The sequence below is a fragment of the Pseudophryne corroboree genome, chromosome 10 (assembly GCF_028390025.1).
Source record: "Pseudophryne corroboree isolate aPseCor3 chromosome 10, aPseCor3.hap2, whole genome shotgun sequence".
Classification (NCBI taxonomy): domain Eukaryota; kingdom Metazoa; phylum Chordata; class Amphibia; order Anura; family Myobatrachidae; genus Pseudophryne; species Pseudophryne corroboree.
Window position 1 is genome coordinate 141,292,970 of NC_086453.1, and position 19,164 is coordinate 141,312,133.

The 19,164-nt window shown below is 46.8% G+C and overlaps 1 protein-coding gene across 1 annotated transcript in view; it reads left to right on the forward strand.

Moving 5' to 3' along the window:
* Positions 1-19,164, forward strand: part of PTPRH (protein tyrosine phosphatase receptor type H) — a 426,591-nt gene that overhangs the window by 126,270 nt on the left and 281,157 nt on the right. Inside the window, exon 2 of the mRNA XM_063942825.1 lies at positions 12,692-12,734. Within this exon, the coding sequence (XP_063798895.1) occupies positions 12,692-12,734 (43 nt within the window). The remainder of the gene's footprint in view (positions 1-12,691; positions 12,735-19,164) is intronic.

Consider the following 19,164-nt stretch of genomic DNA (forward strand, 5'->3'; position numbering starts at 1 on the left):
CTATCTCTTTTCTTTCATTTTCATGTTACTCTTTGTATTTTTCTGTGTGTTCCCCCCTTTTCTCCCTTGTGTGTCCTCCCCTCCCCTCAGAAGGAAAGAAGAGGACCAATCTTCACGGGATTATAGGTGAGTATTTAGTTTTTTTTTTTACAGGTACCCCAAGGGATTCAACTTGACAAGGGGACCAATGGGCTCCGTGGGATACTAGGTAAGTATGTGTGAGTGTGTAAGTGTGCATGCATGTGTAAATAAACTTATACTTTCACGGTGTGTGTGTGTTGTGTTTTAATTTGGGTATTTCTTTTGTTGTGGAACTACAGGTACCAGCGGGCCCGTTATTGCACCACATGCTGGTACTTGTGGTTCTCCAACAACAAAGGACAATATTTTTTATTTTTACACAATTTTGGCTATCAGCCCCCTATCGGGGGGACAGCCTCGGGCTTCACCCCTGGCTCTTGGGTGCCTGGAGGGGGCGACCCCTTGATTTAAGGTGTCTCCACTCCCCCAGGGAACCCTGCCAGGGGTGACTAGTTGGGGGGAGTGATGCTTTGGCTGCAGGGACCTATATAAAAATGTTCCCTGGGTGCGGCATCCCCTTCCTGGCTGGTGGAGCCCTTTGCTGGTTTCAAAAATACGCCCATTTCTTTTGTCCCCAGTATTTTTGGATCCATGACCGGTCCAAGAGTCCGGTGCTGGTTGTTTAAATACGGGGAACCCCCAATCAATTTTTTCCTTTTATTTTTGCAACCAGAACCGGCTCAAAGATCCCGAGGCTGGTTAAGTTTTTGAGGGGGACCTGCACGTCGTTTTTTTTTAACACTTTCTTTACTTTTACAGACAGAAGCATGCATGAATCTCACTGATCTGTGCATGTTTCTGACTAAGTAATAAAAACATGATCTAAAATCTGCATGTTTTTATTACTAAAAATCGCATGTTTCCTTTATTAAAAACCGCAAATAATCGCACCGTTTTAACCTTAAAATTCACATACTATTGCATTTGTGATTTTTATTAAAAAAATCACAAATTACAAACGTGAGATTTGGTGCAATTTTTTAAGACACATTAAAACTCGCACCCTACTACATTTAGCCTTTGATGTCAGAATACCCCCCTCCCTCCCTAACCCCCCCCCCTACACACACACACACACACACACACACACACACACACACACACACACACACACACACACACACACACACACACACACACACACACACACACACACACACACACACACTTCTCTTCTCTTTACAACTTGTGTTTATGTTTGATTTTGACTTGTATTATATTGGCTAGTCTGTTGTTATAATGACTTGCCTTTTTTTTAACTGTCACATGTCACACTTGACTCAGTTTCATGGCTCACAATGGCCCTCATTCCGAGTTGTTCGCTCGGTATTTTTCATCGCATCGCAGTGAAAATCCGCTTAGTACGCATGCGCAATGTTCGCACTGCGACTGCGCCAAGTAACTTTACTATGAAGAAAGTATTTTTACTCACGGCTTTTTCTTCGCTCCGGCGATCGTAATGTGATTGACAGGAAATGGGTGTTACTGGGCGGAAACACGGCGTTTCAGGGGCGTGTGGCTGAAAACGCTACCGTTTCCGGAAAAAACGCAGGAGTGGCCGGAGAAACGGTGGGAGTGCCTGGGCGAACGCTGGGTGTGTTTGTGACGTCAACCAGGAACGACAAGCACTGAACTGATCGCACAGGCAGAGTAAGTCTGGAGCTACTCAGAAACTGCTAAGTAGTTAGTAATCGCAATATTGCGAATACATCGGTCGCAATTTTAAGAAGCTAAGATTCACTCCCAGTAGGCGGCGGCTTAGCGTGTGTAACTCTGCTAAATTCGCCTTGCGACCGATCAACTCGGAATGAGGGCCAATGTTTTATTAATGTGCGAAATTTCATGATATATGTCATCTCCAATTATTAATGACGTTTAACACTTTTGCCTTCTGGAAATTCATCTTATGGTAGCGAATGATTTCTTACATAGTACTTGCCTTTTTATGTACGCATGTACACCTGCTATGTTTTTTCACAATGTCATTTCCTTTTGTAAAATGCTGAAAATCTACAATAAATATATATATAAAAAAAACCTTGCACTTTGTTTAGGGCAGACATAGCTTGTTACATGCTAATTATGCGTCCTTCATGGGCAGGTGACAATCGCTCTAAAGCCCAGTACCCACGGGCCGCTGTGGGATGTGTGAAGTGAGCGACCCGCTAGATTGGCCTGCATGCAGGCCAATCTAGCAGCAGCGATAGCGATGCGCGGGGCTGCGCATCACTATCGCTGTAAGGGGTACTCACGGAGCGTTCAGACTTAAATTCTAAGCAATCTAGTCAGATTGCTTAGAATATCGCTCCGTGAGTACCCCCCTTAAAATCAAATATTTGGAACCCCCCTCCAGAATTCCTGCACTTGCCCCTGATACATGATACATAGAAGCTCCCCACTTCCTTTATTAATTGTCCATGGTATAACAGTTTGGTGACTGGTGGTGGTTTCGGATATGTTCATGTTCATGAGGGTGTAAGTGAGGCAGCACTACTTCCTGTGAATGCTAGGTGTGAGTGAATCGCTTTAAGAAATGAACATTGCTAAAAAAAATGTGGACATGCAATGTGCTGCGCATGCGCTACCTCCCGACATCGCCGACGCTACCCCCTCCCCATTGCGATGATCCCCCTCAGTGACATGACCCCCCCAACACTGCTCATACTCACCAACACCCTGGGATTGGTGGTTGGAGCTCCTCGAGGGCTGCCAGTCATCGGGGCTCCCTGCTGCTGTGACCTCTGCTGCTGTAAAGTGAGCTGCCACTTTGCAGCATTTTTTTACTGCACCAGAGGTCACAGGAGCAACTGGGAGCCCCGATGATTGGCAGCCCTCGAGGAGCTCCAACCACCGATGTTCAAGTTACCCAAAATCTATAGCTCAATGAAAATGTAGTTGCACATTGACCACAAATTATATGTGTGTGCACACAACTTGGCCTCAAACCAGTTGTTGTCCCAAAGGCCCAATGCAGCGTGGTCTCCCAGAGACTGCACTGTACCCACATACAGATTTGGCCAACCACATTTTTATTTGCATATTAATCAGCCATATAATTTCATTCAGGTGAAAAGTAGGATCATTTGGTTGAAACCTGCAAAATTGACTAAATCTTCTCATGTCTGGTGAACTAAAATTGTGCTTCATTTTAGTTTGCACAGAGATACTGGTGCATAACAGCAAACTACTGCCTGATAACCTGGTGCTGCATGAACTCAATTTGTGTGTATTGTCTTTCTTTGTGCTCACATACCTTATAAGTTATGAGATAACTTGTATCCTAGATTCCTAGAGTTTTTCTTTTTACATTTAGTGTAACTTATTTCCTATCAGAGGCGTAACTAAGGGGAGTCGAGCAGGGCACGTGCCCTGGGTGCCTTGGCAGGCCCAGCAGAGGGGGGCGCTGGCCAGGGCATCATGCCCACTCGCCCCCACTATTGCTCTGCATGCCCCTGGGCCATCCCCCTGTTATGTGAGGGGAGTAGAGCGCAGCGCCTCTCCTGCCCCTCAGTGTGCTGTGTCTGGTCTCCGTTTGGTTTGGTTTGTTAGCCAATCAGAGCTCACGGACTGGCTCCTGATTGGCTGCCGGTCCGCGAGCTCTGATTGGCTACTGAAACGGTGCCAAGATACCCGCCACCGGAGACCGGACTTCATGGAGCAGCATTGATGGGCAGGAGAGGCGCTGTGCTGCGCTCTCCTCCCCTCACATAGCAGAGGCAGCGGTGAGCGGGGAGGGGGGGGGGCTGGTGGGGGGTGGTGTGTATCTTGGAGCTATGTGTATCTGTCACTGAGTGGGGCAATGTGTATCTGTCACTGTGTGGGGCAATGTCTATCTCACTGTGTGGGGCAATGTGTATCTGTCACTGTGTGGGGCAATGTGTATCTGGCACTGTGGGGCAATATGTATCTGGCACTGTTGGGCAATGTGTAACTGGCACTGTGGGGCAATATGTATCTGGCACTGTGGGGCAATGTGTAACTGGCACTGTGGGGTAATATGTATCTGGCACTGTGGGGCAATATGTATCTGGCACTGTGGGGCAATGTGTAACTGGCACTGTGGGGTAATATGTATCTGGCACTGTGGGGCAATATGTATCTGGCACTGTGGGGCAATGTGTAACTGGCACTGTGGGGTAATATGTATCTGGCACTGTGGGGCAATATGTATCTGGTACTGTGGGGCATTGTGTAACTGGCACTGTGGGGTAATATGTATCTGGCACTGTGGGGGCAATGTGTATCTGGCACTGTGTGTACTGTGTAAAAAGGGAACTCTTCCTGCGTCTCTGTGTAAAAAGGGGACTCTTCCTGTATACTGTGTATAAAGGGGACTCTGCCTGTGTACTGTGAAAATAGGGAACTCTACTGCCGTAATGTGCAAAAATTGAATGAAGGTGTGCTGAGAGACGACACAAGGGGTAGGTGATAGTGTGCTGAGAGGCGACACATGGGGTAGGTGATAGTCATGTTGGCATGCCCCATTTTCAGTAGCCATGCCTCTTCTGGTATGTGCCACGCCCCTTCTGGAGCATGGCCATGCCCATTTTTTTGGCACGCGCCTTCGGTGTGCGCATACATAGTTGATTTTATGGGGGGTGTTAGCCACTCTTCATCTTGCCCTGGGCTCCGAAAACCTTAATTACGCCTCTGTTTCCTTTAACAGAGTTTCCCAAACTCCACAATTACAGCCCAGGTTTTAAGGATCTCCATGCTTAAGTAAAGATGACAAAATCAAATTGAATGTGATACTAATTGAGTCACCTGTGATCAAGCATGGATAGCCTTAATGGTCACACAATTAGAGAAGTGTAACCCTAATTAGGGGTTAACACATATATGTGAACAGAAATAGGTAAAAGTGAGATAACATTAAAATGTATTACAGGTATATGTGTAAACCTATTAATGTACAGATTGGTGGCCAGTGACTGACAGAACATTCTAGCAACTCCTTGTGCTCCTAGCTGTCGATCATCTAGTGGTGTGATTGCCAGTGGGTGGGGCATCACCTCAGGAGGGGTCATGTGACCTCTTGGAGAGGGAGATATAAGAGCTGTCAGTCGCATCTGAAACCAGTCTCCTGATCCTTCCCTCCAGGGCTCACACCTCCCCCTGTGTGCCAAGCAGTGGAGCTGTAACATCTTGCTGTAAACTGGCTGACGGGCACAGGGGGAGGAGGAGTGACGCCGGAGAGGGAGCTGGGAACATAGCTGGAGCTGTGATGTCCCCATTATAGAGTGGGGCTCATGCTCGTTGGTGGCTATACCTGCTCACTGCCCTCCTCACTAGAGATCACAGCAGCCGGAAAGCTGTGACATCTGGTGATGACAGCAGAAGTTGGCGGAGCCAGCGCCGCAAGTGGACAGATTTAGAGCTGGCAGCCAGCTTCCGTAGTGTGCAGCCTGCAGTCATGGCAAGCTACTGTGACATGTGCAGCAGTGTCCTGTCATCAGCGGTGGTTTGGCAGAGGCGGAGCTCAGTGCTGTTGGTGCAGAACTACGGGGGTGAGAGAAATACTCCCTACACACACACAGCCTGGGGTGGAGCTGGAGAGGTGGCCAGCCGCAGCAAGCTCAAGGTGTAGGAGCACCTGGAAGCAGAGCAGCAGATTGATTGGCAGCTAATGGGCGGATCCAGGAGGCAGTGTTCCCAGTGACAGGTCTTCAAGAAGCTGCAGCAGAAATAGAGCTTCCCAGTTCCAGTCAGCAGAGCAGGGAGTTGGGGGAGTAATATTGGTGAATGGCACCCCTCACTATCTTGTAACAGCTGCCCAGCTTATTATTATCACACCAGTGCAGCTCACAGCAAAGAAGCTCAGTCATGGGTGAGAAATGTGGAAGCATTTAATATACAGTAATGGGCCTTCAGTCACGTTATGTGCGTTAGGAGTCCCATGTTGTAGCCAAATGTGGTATATAAAAAAAGGAAAAAAGGAAAATGACCAAGCGCTTTATCACATCAATTTCTGTGCAGCTAGTAAAATAGGGATACTCTCCCTATAACTTTCGACAAGGATAGAACAAAAAGACTGGTATTACAGCGCACATACATTGGATACAGATAATTTATTAAAACACAAATAAATCAATGAATCTCAAATACTGGCCGGTTTTTCAGAGCTTCATAGCAGACACATATATAAAAACATATACAGTGTAATATAATTTCCTTCTGGCAGTGAGTCTCTTAACTTGGAAACAGTTTCTAATGAGTTTACTCAGCTCCACAGAGTAATGTGCAAACAATGTGTCAGTTTCGTAACAGATTAATGTTCTGCTGTTACTATATGCTGGTGAAAAACATTGGATTAAGTTTACAAATCCTCTAGATAAGTGGAATCCACTGTATAGGAAACACACAAATGTCTGTTTTGTCTGGCCAGACAATTAAATTAGGTGTTCTCACCACTCTCTACAGTAGCCTGCTGCAGACTGTCCTCCCCGGCTGCTGGTGCTTAAATCCATTAGTGTGCAGTCATCTGTGGGGGACTGTCAGCGGAAAAATTCCAGTGTGCAGTTGCTAAGTGGATATCACCTTTACAGGTATTTCAGAATCCAGTAGATACACTCTTAACGCGTTTCCCCGCCTTCTTCCGGATTCAGCGGCTTCATCAGAAATGTTTTTCACCAGCATATAGTAACAGCAGAACATTAATCTGTTTTTATGAAACTGACACATTGTTTGCACTTTACTCTATGGAGCTGAGTGAACTCATTAGAATCTGTTTCCAAGTTAAGAGACTCACTGCCAGAAGGAAATTATATTACATTGTATATGTTTTTATATATGTGTCTGCTATGAAGCTCTGAAAAACCAAGTGTGGTATATAACTGACTGTCTACATTTAGCAGCAGCTCCTGTGGATCTTAGAGGCACTATATAGGAAACTCCTCTGATAGGGAGAGACATTAAACATTATATCCAGAGGAGTGGAGCTATAGTTTCTATGACTTAGGGGGACATGTACCAAGCAGTGATAAAAGTGGAGAAGTGAGACAGTGGATAAGTTGCCCATGGCAACCACTCAGCATTGACATAACTCATAATTTGCATACTTTAAAAATATACAGAGCAGCTCCACTGGCTCACTTCTCAACTTTTATCACGGCTTAGTAAATGTTTCCCTAATTTCCTTTCTGCTGAGAGACTGTGGAAGGATAAAAAAATTCTACATTAAATGGTATATTATTGTAACAACCCTGGAACATTTTCTAGCAACCCTAGATACAGAAAAGTTACGTATCTCTTCAGCTACAGTCATATGACGATTGGTCATGACCAACGTCTATATTGGATTTACAAAAAAGAAGGGCCCCAACGAGTGCAATAAAGTTACTAAAGTACCTAAAGAGACTAATTAAAACCTGGGTTTAATTGCAACATTATATTTTCAGAGGTTCATTATGTTGTAATGTAAGCTTCATACCTATAGAAGTACATTCTACCATATACTGAATACATAAGAAATATGTATAGTAAACTGTTTGTGATTTACTCAGAATACATTATGCCTCTGAAATATATATGAATATATATGTATAAAGTTAAGGTGGAGCTCCAGTCACTAGATATGCTGGTAAGGTGTTTTAGCTGTGACGGAATACAAGTTTCCTATGGCTCCAAAGTATTTATAGGAATACTGAGAATTAATCTAGCCTAATTAGGGGTTAAAGAAGCTAAGTAGCTTTCTCTACCTGCCTCCCAGCCTGCAGCCAGACAATGAATGGCTGTCAACATGCTGATGAATTGATGGAGCTATCCACCTATCAGAGTGCTGACAGCCATTCACTGTGAAAGCATGTGGAGAGATTGTGCAAGACTGCAGGAGGACTATGTTATGATTTTTTTTATTGGTTCCTGTGAATGGTTGAATAGTTGCCCCATGTCGTTGCTTTGGCCAGGGGCTACTTTGCAGTTAAGACGGACCTGACACAATAGGCTAAATGTAATAGCCTCAAAGTTAAAGAAAAAAACAGAAGGGTATCTGTGCTGTAAAAGTGACCTGGGTACACCTTGTGCAGTAAGCTATGACACAAAATGTATTTACTAATCACATCAAGCATATATAAAAAAGAAAATATAATAATAATAATAATAATAATAATCACTATCCACTAGCAACAACATTTATAGGTCAGTAAAAAATTATGGCTCAATTGCTGAAATCTCTGTACTTTCAGTAACCCACAGTTTATTATATTTGGCCCAATATAAAGATTGAGTTTCTGGAGGTGTGAAGAGATCTTTTGTGGCTAAATTGGGTAGATTTAAGCCCTCTATACTTAATGAGATTATAATGAGGACACTGGAAACTTTATCTTCAGTCCTGGTAGGGCACAAACCTGTGGAGGAGGATGGATTAGTAAAACCCTGATGGTGGTGAACACAGTTGAAGAGAGATTATTTAAATTGGAAACAAGGAGGGATTGACATGAAGAAGGCAAGGTAGGGTAGACATGAAGAAGGCATGGTGGGGTAGACATGAAGAAGGCATATGTCTTCTAGTCTAGTAAGTAGGCCTAGAAGCCATTAGTAAAACCAACTGAGGAATAAAACTATAGTTGAAATCAAACAGGAGCTTGTGGTCAAATGTTGACCCAAAATATTTATTTTTATTTATTTATTAACAGTATCTTATATAGCGCAGCATATTCCATTGCACTTTACAATTGGAACAACAGTAATAGAACAAAACTGGGTAAAAACCAGACAGACATAGATGTAAGAAGTCCCTCCTCGCAAGCTTACAGTCTAATATGTAGTAATATGGTGAAATTTTTTTTTATATACAAAGTATGCAAAACCAAACATAGGGGTATATTCAATTAAGGTCGAAACTGCCGTCTTGTTGAAAAGACGTCAGTTTTCGACTTTTTCAGGTCGGAAGGGGTTCCGACCTATTCAGTCCCCAGCATTTTTATTCGACAAGTTGGGGAATTCGACTTGTTGAATAGTACATGAATCGGCGGTATAGCTGCCGATTCACGTACTTCTGAGGGAAACGGGGCCAAATTCGACAGGTTTTGGCCCCGTTTCCGACCATCTCAGTTCGACTTAAAAAATCGAACTGAGATGAGGGACCTGAGAGGAGGAGAGGGGGGAGAGCCGCAGGCAGACGGGGGAGAGCCGAGGGCAGACGGGGGACAGTAGCTCTACAGCACAGCACTGCAGGAGGATGTGTCATAGCCGCCACTCACGGCAGCGTCCACCCGGCTCGAGCAAGTGAGTTTCCGCTTGCTGTAGCCGGGTGGACGCTGCCGTGAGGTCTGGCGGCTGTGCCACATCCTCCTGCAGTGCTGCTGTCCCCCGTCTGCCCGCGGCTCTCCCCCCTCTCCGGTCCCTCATCTCAATTCAACTTTTTTAAAGTCAAATTGAGATGGGCTTTGAATAGCCCTTTTCGGATCCATTCCGACAAATGCCTGTCGGAATGGATCCGACCTCAATTGAATATACCCCATAATATGCCTAAAAAATTTGAGCCTTTTCTAAGGGCATACTCATTGTGAAAAATTGTGAAATGAGAAACTTTTGTTTTCAGTTCTCCTACTTTCATTTCACTATTGTTTTATGATTCATCAGGCCTCCCTACTAAAATCACTTCCGAAAAGCTGCTCCTTTTGCAGAGACAGCTTTTCAGCAATGGTGCATATTTCCCCTGTGCTTCAGTCTTCTGAGACTCTTCGCAGCCTGTCTTCAAGAAGAAGACAGGCTTAAAAAAGGCTGAATTAGTGGGAGAAGGGAGTAGACGTGGCAAACCCGCCAATGGTGCTGGTGTCCATACAGGCCAAACCTGCCTTCCACCCACCACCGCAGAGCAGGAGCCAATGCCAGAAGCTGTGCTACCCTACACTGGGTCCTGGAGGGCGAGCGGGGGTGACGTGGTGACACATACACCTTGCAGCAGGGGAACGAACACACACACACAGGGTCCTGGAGGGGGGGTGACACATACACCTTGCAGCCGGGGAGCACACACACACAGACTGGGTCCTGGAGGGGGGGGTGACGTGGTGACACATACACCTTGCAGCCGGGGGAGAGCACAAACACTGGGTCCTGGAGGGCGAGCGGGGGTGACATGGTGACACATACACCTTGCAGCCGGGGAACGAACACACACACACACAGGGTCCTGGAGCGGGGGTGACGTGGTGACACATACACCTTGCAGCCGGGGGAGAGCACACACACTGGGTCCTGGAGGGGGAGGGGGGGTGACATGGTGACACATACACCTTGCAGCGCAGGCGACCCCTGCCCCACATATAGTGGCGACCCCTGCCCCAGAACTGTTTGTACATATTGTAATGAGTGGCATAACACTCCGCCGCTCATTACATATGCACGAACTCAAGGAGGAGCCGCGCCCGCAGCAGCAGTGATCAATCAGCGGCGGCAGGGGACGGGCGCGTGCAGCAGAAAAAAAAACAAAAAAAGCTGTTTAACGAAAACTACGTTTTTTTGAATAATTCGGATAAGAGATACTCGGATAAGGGATACTCAACCTGTATACTATTGCAGCATCAGGAGTGGGTTTGACTTGTACCGACCACTATTTTTGTCTTAGTAACCAGAGAAAACTGGATGGCTTTTTTATGGCCGCTAAATGTCAGATTAGCATAGCGCCTTCATCTGTTCTGGTTTACTGCGTGAAAAGACAACACTAATAATGGCATTGGCTATGCAAGTCTACGCTAATTGGGGTAAATAATGAGGCCAGTTGGGATCAGAGTCTCCAATGCAAACACTAGAATCCCAGTATCAGTGGCGGAAAAACCATAGGTACAGCTGGTAAGGGGGAGGGATACCTCATAATACCAGATATGTGATGCAGTAAAAAAATGCCGGCTATTGGGATCCTGGCGTTCAAGATACCGCCACCAAAATCCCGACAGTCGACAATTCCGCCAGCTGGAATCCCGGCGCACCAGGGCTATTCCCACTCGTGGGTGTCCACGACACCCATAGAGTGGGAATAGATCCTGTGGCAAGTGCAGTTAGCCACCGAGACCGCAAGGGGACTCTTAGGGCCCGCCCCGTTGCCGGCATTCTGGCGGACAGGATGCAGCTGTCAGGATATTGACAGCCGGCATCCCATCTGCCGGGATAACATATGTATTCTCCAGATACTCTTCTCCACCAGGCAGCCGCAGCACTGCCCCAGGCCCTTATCTTGGGTGGCACTTGATATACCAGCTGTCGGGATCCCGGCGCTCACCATACCGACATCGGTATACTGACAAGTATTCTCCCTCTATTCCACGACACCCCTGGAGGTAGAATAAACAGCGCACCACCGTGTCCGCAAGGGGCTCTCTTTTGCGCTCGCCCCGCTGCCGGCATTCCGGCTGTCGGGATCCCGGCGGCTGTATGCTGGGCGCCGGGATCCCAAGTTCCGGGGAAACATACTACACCCCCTCAACTTTGTTATATTCAGTCCTCTTCTGTTTACTCATGCATAAAAGAGTCCAGTCTCTGCTTTTGTGAGCCCAATCCCTACCTACTGAGAGTTTTACTATGGGACCTGGCGATACCCAATATAACAATATGAAAAGTGTTTCTATTTATAGCACTTTGCAGCATGCACCTCTTTTCATGCATTGAACTTTTATTAGTGCTTAGATATGAACAGATAGTTTGTATAGTGTCCGTTTTATATATTCAGAGAAATTGGGATATGTGTATGTTTGATCAAACAATATGACATTTTGGAAAAGACTGACTTACTGATCTGGTTGAATTAAAGACAATATATTAATTGATTGTATTATATCAGAAGTTTAGCTTTATAATATAATATGTGTCATTTATAACACGTTAATTGCTTTTTTAAAGCAATGCTGCCACCTACTGTTTAGGCTTGTTATGCATGAAGACTTACTGCAGAATATGAACAAGATCATCAATTATTGATCTTGTAATATCTGTACAATTGTGTTACTATTAGTGATGAGCGGATTCGGTTTTACTCGGTTCTCAAAACGGCATCTTATTGGCTATCCAAAACACGTGACATCCGTGAGCCAATAAGATGCCGTTTTGAGAACAGAGTAAAACCGAGTAAAACCGAATCCGCTCATCACTAGTTACTATACAGATGTGTCCTTTTACAACGATGCGGCTAGTCTGCAGTGCTATCTGAATGGGAAGCGGGTGCGTGCGTACGCATGGCTCCTGATATGCCGGGGCATGCATGTACGCAATGCAGTGACAATTTAAAAGGACACATCTGTATATAGGGTTCAGTATGAAATACTGGCGGTCGGCGTGCCGGAAGTCAGTATACCGACAGCGGCATCCCGCCCACCAGTATACCGGCAGCGGGCGAACGCTAGAAAGCCCCTTGCAGATGCCGTGCATTGGGCATGGTGGCTTGCCACAGGTTATATTCTCCCTCTATGGGTGTTGTGGACACCCTCAGAGGGAGAATAGCCTGTGGCGCCGGTATTCTGGTAGCAGAATTTCACCGCTAATAGGGATTCCATCATCGGCATTGTGTCCTCCGGTATCTCGACTAGTGGTATTGTAACCACTTCCCTGTATATGACTATAAAATGTATGCAGTGTTATATAGCTTTATTCAATACATATTTTGTTTTGTTTTCAGACTTTTCTCATCTCTTTCACTGGTTGGACATTGGCTGATACTGGTAAGTGGAACTTCTGTAATTATTTTCATGGAGAATCAGCATTTCATCTAAGGGCATACTCGCCAACTCTCCGGGAAGTTCAGATTCAGTTCCTTGTCTCCAGAGAAAAGTAGGCAGCTCTCCTGCATCCCATCCGGGTCCTAAAGAAGTGGGAAGGATGGGTAGAAAATCACCATAATTGTAGCGCTGGGTGGAGTGGGTGGGGCTAAATGATGTATATTGCGCCCCCTACCTGCCTATCGCTGTATTTTTCTCATTATGGCGCCTAATGACAGGATAGCACAGCCCCGCCCCGCAAAGCGGCCAGCAGCGTCTCCTCTCCTGGCTTCTCCTGGAGAGGAGACAAGAATTGTAGGTAAGTATAGCTAAGGGCTTAATTATGATTCACAAGGATCTCTTTTCAAGGCTTACTTTCCTACTCTCCTGGAAGTTTTGAGAGACTCACAATTTTTCTGGTAGTCCCCTGGACCCTCAGAAGAGTGGGTGGTAGTCCGACATCCCACCTACTTCCTAGTGAAGTTGGCAGTACTGGGAGAATAACCAGGATTCGCGGTTCATTAGGGAGGGGGAGGAGCTAACCTGTTACGGTTCTATAAGAATCTCCTCATTTTAGCCCCACCTACCCCTTACAGACGCATGATTCACTGCATGTTGCCTTAATGGGGCAGCACCTAACGACATGAAGAGCCCAGCCATGCCCCCGGAGTGGCCATCTGCATCTCCTCTCTGGGTTTCTACCAAGTATGTTTCATGGATGCAAATGGCGAGTTTTTGCATACAATGCAATAATACGTAACTACCCAGATTTGTCTGTGTGTTGTGGGAGTGTATCAAAAGCACTATGTGATTCTGAGTCATATATACAGGGAAGGGAAGCCTGTTTCTGACAGATTTCTTGCACCTAGCCAGGGGACTGATGTAGGTTTACATACTAAAGATGATGATTATGGTGACTGGCGCAGACACAGACCCCACAGTAGTTGAATGGATATTCACATTAGCATAAAGCAGTACATCAGGTTTCCACGGCTGCCTAATGAGTCGCAATGTGTGTTGAGGTGGGTGAAACAAGGTGTGCTGAGGTGGGCAAAAAAAGGTGTGCTGAGGTGGGTGGGACAAGGTGTGCTGAGGTGGGTGGGGCATGCTGAAGTGTAATGGTTAGCATTACTGCCTCAGAGCACTGAGGTCATGGGTTTGATTCCCATCATGGTCCTAACTGTGTGGAGTTGGTATATTCTCCCCATGCTTGCATAGGTTTCCTTCGGGTACTCCGGTTTCCTCCCACAATCAAAAAATATACTGGTAGGTTAATTGGATCCCAACAAAAATGAACCTTAGCGTGAATATGTGTGTACATGTCGTAGGGATTATTGATTGTAAGCTCCACTGGTGCAGGGACTAATGTGAATGACCAAATATTTTCTGTAAAGCGCTGCGGAATATGTGTGTGCTATATAAATAGCTGGTAATAAATAATAAATAAGTGGGTGGGACAAGGTGTGCTGAGGTGGGCAGGGCATGATAAACAATTTACTAATATCTTTTTACATCATCTTTTTCTATCTTGCTACCAAATCTCTTCAATACAAGTACTCGGGATCAGTATGTAATCTCGGTGGCCAGGATCCCGACGGTCAGTATACCGACAGTGGGATCCCGGCCACTGGTGTACCAGCAGTGGGGCTAACGCTAGCAAGCCACTTGCGGGTTCGCTGCTCTCGCCATGCTGTGGGCACAGTGGCTCGCTGTGCTCTCCCTCTATGAGTGTCGTGGACACCCATAGATGGAGAAAAGCCTGTGGCAGCGGGATTCTGGCGTCTGTATTTCAGCGCTATGGATATCTGGTTTTCACCTGACTGCGCTCATCCCCTACAGTTTGAGTACTCGTGAAATGATGCAAATGGATACTTATATAAAGGTGTGTTTTACTTTCACATGTATCAAATATGACACTCAATATAATGAAACAGTGCAGATAATATTGTGGAACATGAAAAAGGTGGTAATCACAATGTGTGCTCCACGGGGAGCACCTTTTTTACTCAGTCCATTAATCACTCAAATTGGTGATTAAATCCTTTAGGTTCTTGGCGTGTGTGTTCTGACACAAAGGCCAATGGGCTGGAAAAAATATATATATGTGTAATGATTAAATCTGGCTGTGTTGCTTTAAAAGTCAAATATAGATTTTCCAGTGGAAATGTCTCTAGTCCTGACCGGACTGTGTGGGCTTTAAAAATCTGTCTTTAGTAATTAGATTCATATAGTTGCAGAGGACGGCGTCCCGTACCTCTGCGTGTGGAAGTCAGGTATTCGTGCACTATCGTTGCGGCCGTACTTGTAAGATGTACAGGTGCGGGGGGCAGCGGGAACCTCCTGGCGGCTCCGGACAGACTCGTCCCTCAGCTCGCGCACCCGCTCTCCGGTTCGTCCTGTTAGGGATCTCCCCGTGTGCCTGCGCCGCTCGCTGGGTTGGTCGTGTTCGCGTGGGGGGGAGCTCAGCCGCAGGATCTAAACAGAGCCTGTGGCAGTGTTGCACCTCCCCACAACGGAGTGCTCACCTGTGTGGTCCTCCTGCTGCCCGTCCGTCTGTACTGCTTACCGATGTCTGCGCCGTAGGTCCGAGGGTCTCACAGCACTCTCCTGTCCTCCAATGGTTTGATGTCTCTTAGTCGTCTCCTCCAACGCGTTTCAACCGGATCGGTCTTCCTCTGGGAGTCTTTGCAGTGTTCTGATAGTGGTGGGTGTTAAAATGGCTTGCGGGCGGGACCAGCATCAGTTCCTCCTTTGTTCCACTGATTTGATTGGTGGTTGAGGTTGTCAGTATTGGGTGTTAAATTGGCTTGCGGGCGGGACCAGCATCAGTTCCTCCTTTGTTCCACTGATTTGATTGGTGGTTGAGGTTGTCAGTATTGCAGGGGGCAGATTACATGTTCCTGCAATCTGTCCCATTTGTGAGTTTCAGAAACAGGGAAAGTATGAAAACATGGCAATGCAAATGAAATTCCTTTTTTTTTTTTTTTTGATTGGTGGTTGAGGTTGTCAGTATTGCAGGGGGCAGATCACATGTTCCTGCAATCTGTCCCATTTGTGAGTTTCAGAAACAGGGAAAAGGGAAAGTGTGAAAACATGGCAATGCAAATGAAATTCCATTTTTTTTTTTTTTTTTTTTTTAAAGGTCCATAGTGGTGTTTCTTAATTATTTTTTATTAGGCATTTGTATTCTCAGACAAATAATACGATTCTGGTTGTGTGTCTGGGTTTCTGAATTTCAGTCATCGGTACCAAGGTGCATTAACCAATGAACATAATATACTTTGGTCGTGTAAAATTAAATGAGAATTGCGGTTATTGTATACCAGTGATGGTGTGAATCTTATTGTTAGAGTAAATGGTATAGGGCAGGCATGTCCAAATTGTGGCCCTCCAGCTGTTGTGAAACTACATATCCCACAATGCCCTGACACAGTTTTGCTGTCAGAGAATGCTAAAGCTGTGTCAGGGCATGCTGGGATGTGTAGTTTCTCAACTGCTGGAGGGCTGCAGTTTGGACATGCCTGGTATAGGGCCTGTTGGTAAGCTTACTATTGTGGAAGATGTTACGTTATGTCGGGATATTTCTTATGTGTTTTATGTTGCAATGGTATGTGGCTTGTTAGTATGCTATCTGATCACGGAGCTTTTCAAAAATTCAAGATGTTTCTTGTGTGTCAACAATTATGGTAAAGTGGATTCTTTGGTATTGTTATGAAATATCTGGGATATATCAGGATTTTGGTACTTACCGATAAATCCCTTTCTCCGATTCCACAGGGGCCACTGGAGCGTAGTTACAATGGGGGAATAGTAGGCAGTAATTGGGAGCTGGCACTTTAAAAAATTCTAACCCTGTGGCTAGCTCCTCCCCTACTATCTCCCCTCCAAGCCAGTCTACGTAAAACTGTGCCCAAGGAGAGCTGTAATAAAGAAAACCATAAGGTAGAGGAGGTTATTGACGTCTACTCAACCAGGATAACCCAAACTAACCCTGGAATCGAACCTAATAATAAACAGGTTAACCTGAACTCAACAAGCGGTCATTAATTGAACCGCAAACCGTTAAGCAAAAAACAACAAGGAGGAACAGCGCTGGGCGGGCGTCCAGTGGCCCCTGTGGAATCGGAGAAAGGGATTTATCGGTAAGTACCAAAATCCTAATTTCTCCTTCATCCACTAGGGGCTACTGGAGCGTAGTTACAATGGGGACGTCCCAGAGCTCCCAGAACGGGTGGGAGAGCGCTGAGAGTCCTGTAAAACCGCTCGGCCAAAGTGAGATGCAGAGGCCGCAAAAGTGTCAAACTTGTAGAATTTGACAAACGTATGACGGCCGGACCAAGTAGCCGCCCGACATAAAGTAGTCATAGAGACCCCCCGGGCAGCCGCCCAAGAAGGTCCCACAGAGCGTGTGGAGTGTGCTGAAATGGAAGATGGAGGTTCCCGAGAAGTCGCCAAAAAAGCTTGTCTGATGGTCAGTCGAATCCATCGAGACAAGGTCTGCTTAGAGGCCGGCCAACCACGGCGGGCAGCGTCGTACAGCACAAATAAGGAATCAGACTTCCGAATAGCCGAAGTCCTATCCACATAGATCTTGAGCGCTCTTACAACGTCCAATGATCTCACATCCGGAGAGTCCCCCGAGAGGGCCGGGACGACAAGCGGCTGATTGATGTGAAAATCAGACACCACTTTAGGTAGAAAGGACATACGAGTACGAAGCTCGGCCCTATTCGCATGAAACACCAGGTAAGGAGACCTGCAAGAGAGAGCCCCCAGTTCCGACACCCGTCTAGCTGAAGCCAGCGCCAGGAGAAGAACCACCTTCCAAGTGAGATATTTTATCTCTACTGATTCCAGGGGCTCAAACAATGAAGACTGCAGAAAGGACAGGACAAGACTGAGGTCCCATGGCGCTGTCGGAGGACGGAAGGGAGGCTGTATTCGAGGAACCCCTTGAAAGAAGGTCTGAACCTCAGGCAGCAAGGCTAACCTTTTCTGGAAGTAAACCGAAAGAGCAGAGACCTGCACTTTTAGTGAGCCCAGTCTTAGGCCTGCTGAAAAACCCGCCTGCAAAAAACGGAGAAGACAGGCTAAGCTATACACGGAAGGAGAAAATTCTCGACGTTCACACCATGCTACATAAGCCTTCCAAATGCGGTAGTAGTGAGAAGATGTAACCGACTTTCTAGCCCGAAGCATAGTAGGTATAACTGTACGAGGAATCCCCTTCCTTGTCAAGATGGCTTTCTCAACAGCCACGCCGTCAAACGTAGCCTGCGTAAGTCTGGATAACAAAAAGGACCCTGTTGTAGAAGGTCGTCTCGTAGTGGTAGGGTCCAAGGCTCGGCCACCGACAACAGATGTAGAGTGGAGTACCAAACCCTGCGTGGCCAATCCGGAGCCACTAGGAGAACCAGAGCGTCTTCTCTCTTGATGCGTTGCAGAACCTTCGGCAACAGCGGGAAAGGAGGAAAGAGGTAAACGAACTGGAAATTCCAAGGAGCCGTGAGAGCATCCACGCCCGCCGCCGCCGGGTCCCTCGTCCGAGAGTAGTAAAGAGGCAACTGATGGTTCAGGCGGGACGCCATGAGGTCGATCTGTGGTTTTCCCCACCGGCGGACCAGTTGCCAAAACACCTGGGGATGTAGTGACCATTCTCCCGGGTGCATGTCCTGCCGGCTTAGATAGTCGGCTTCCCAATTGTCCACTCCCGGAATGAATATTGCCGAGAAGGACAGAGCATACTTCTCCGCCCAGAGAAGGATGTTGGTGACTTCCTTCATCGCTGCGCGGCTGCGAGTGCCGCCCTGACGGTTGATGTATGCTACCGTCGTGGCGTTGTCGGACTGAACTCTGACCGCTCGACCTCGCAGGAGGTGATGTGCCTGCAGCAGGGTGTTGTACACCGCCCTTAGTTCGAGGATGTTTATGGGGAGAGCGGATTCGTGGATTGACCAGCGCCTCTGAAACTGATGTCCCAGGGTCACTGCCCCCCAGCCTCGCAGACTGGCGTCCGTGGTGAGGAGAGTCCAATCCCATATGCCGAACCGTCTTCCTTCCAACAGATGGGTCGACTGGAGCCACCAGAGCAGCGATGACCGTGCCTTTGGAGATAGCGTCACCCGCTGATGAAGGAACAGATGAGATCCTGACCATTGATTTAGAAGACACAGCTGAAACGGTCGAGAGTGGAAGCGACCGTACGGAAGAGCCTCGAACGCTGCTACCATCTTTCCCAGCAGGCAAATGCACAGATATACTGACACCCGACGGTGTTGAAGGACCAATCTTACCAGTGTCTGCAGAGAAAGTATCTTGTCCCGCGGAAGGAAAACCCTCTGATGGACTGTGTCGAGAATCATTCCCAGAAACAACAACCGTTGTGAGGGGCATA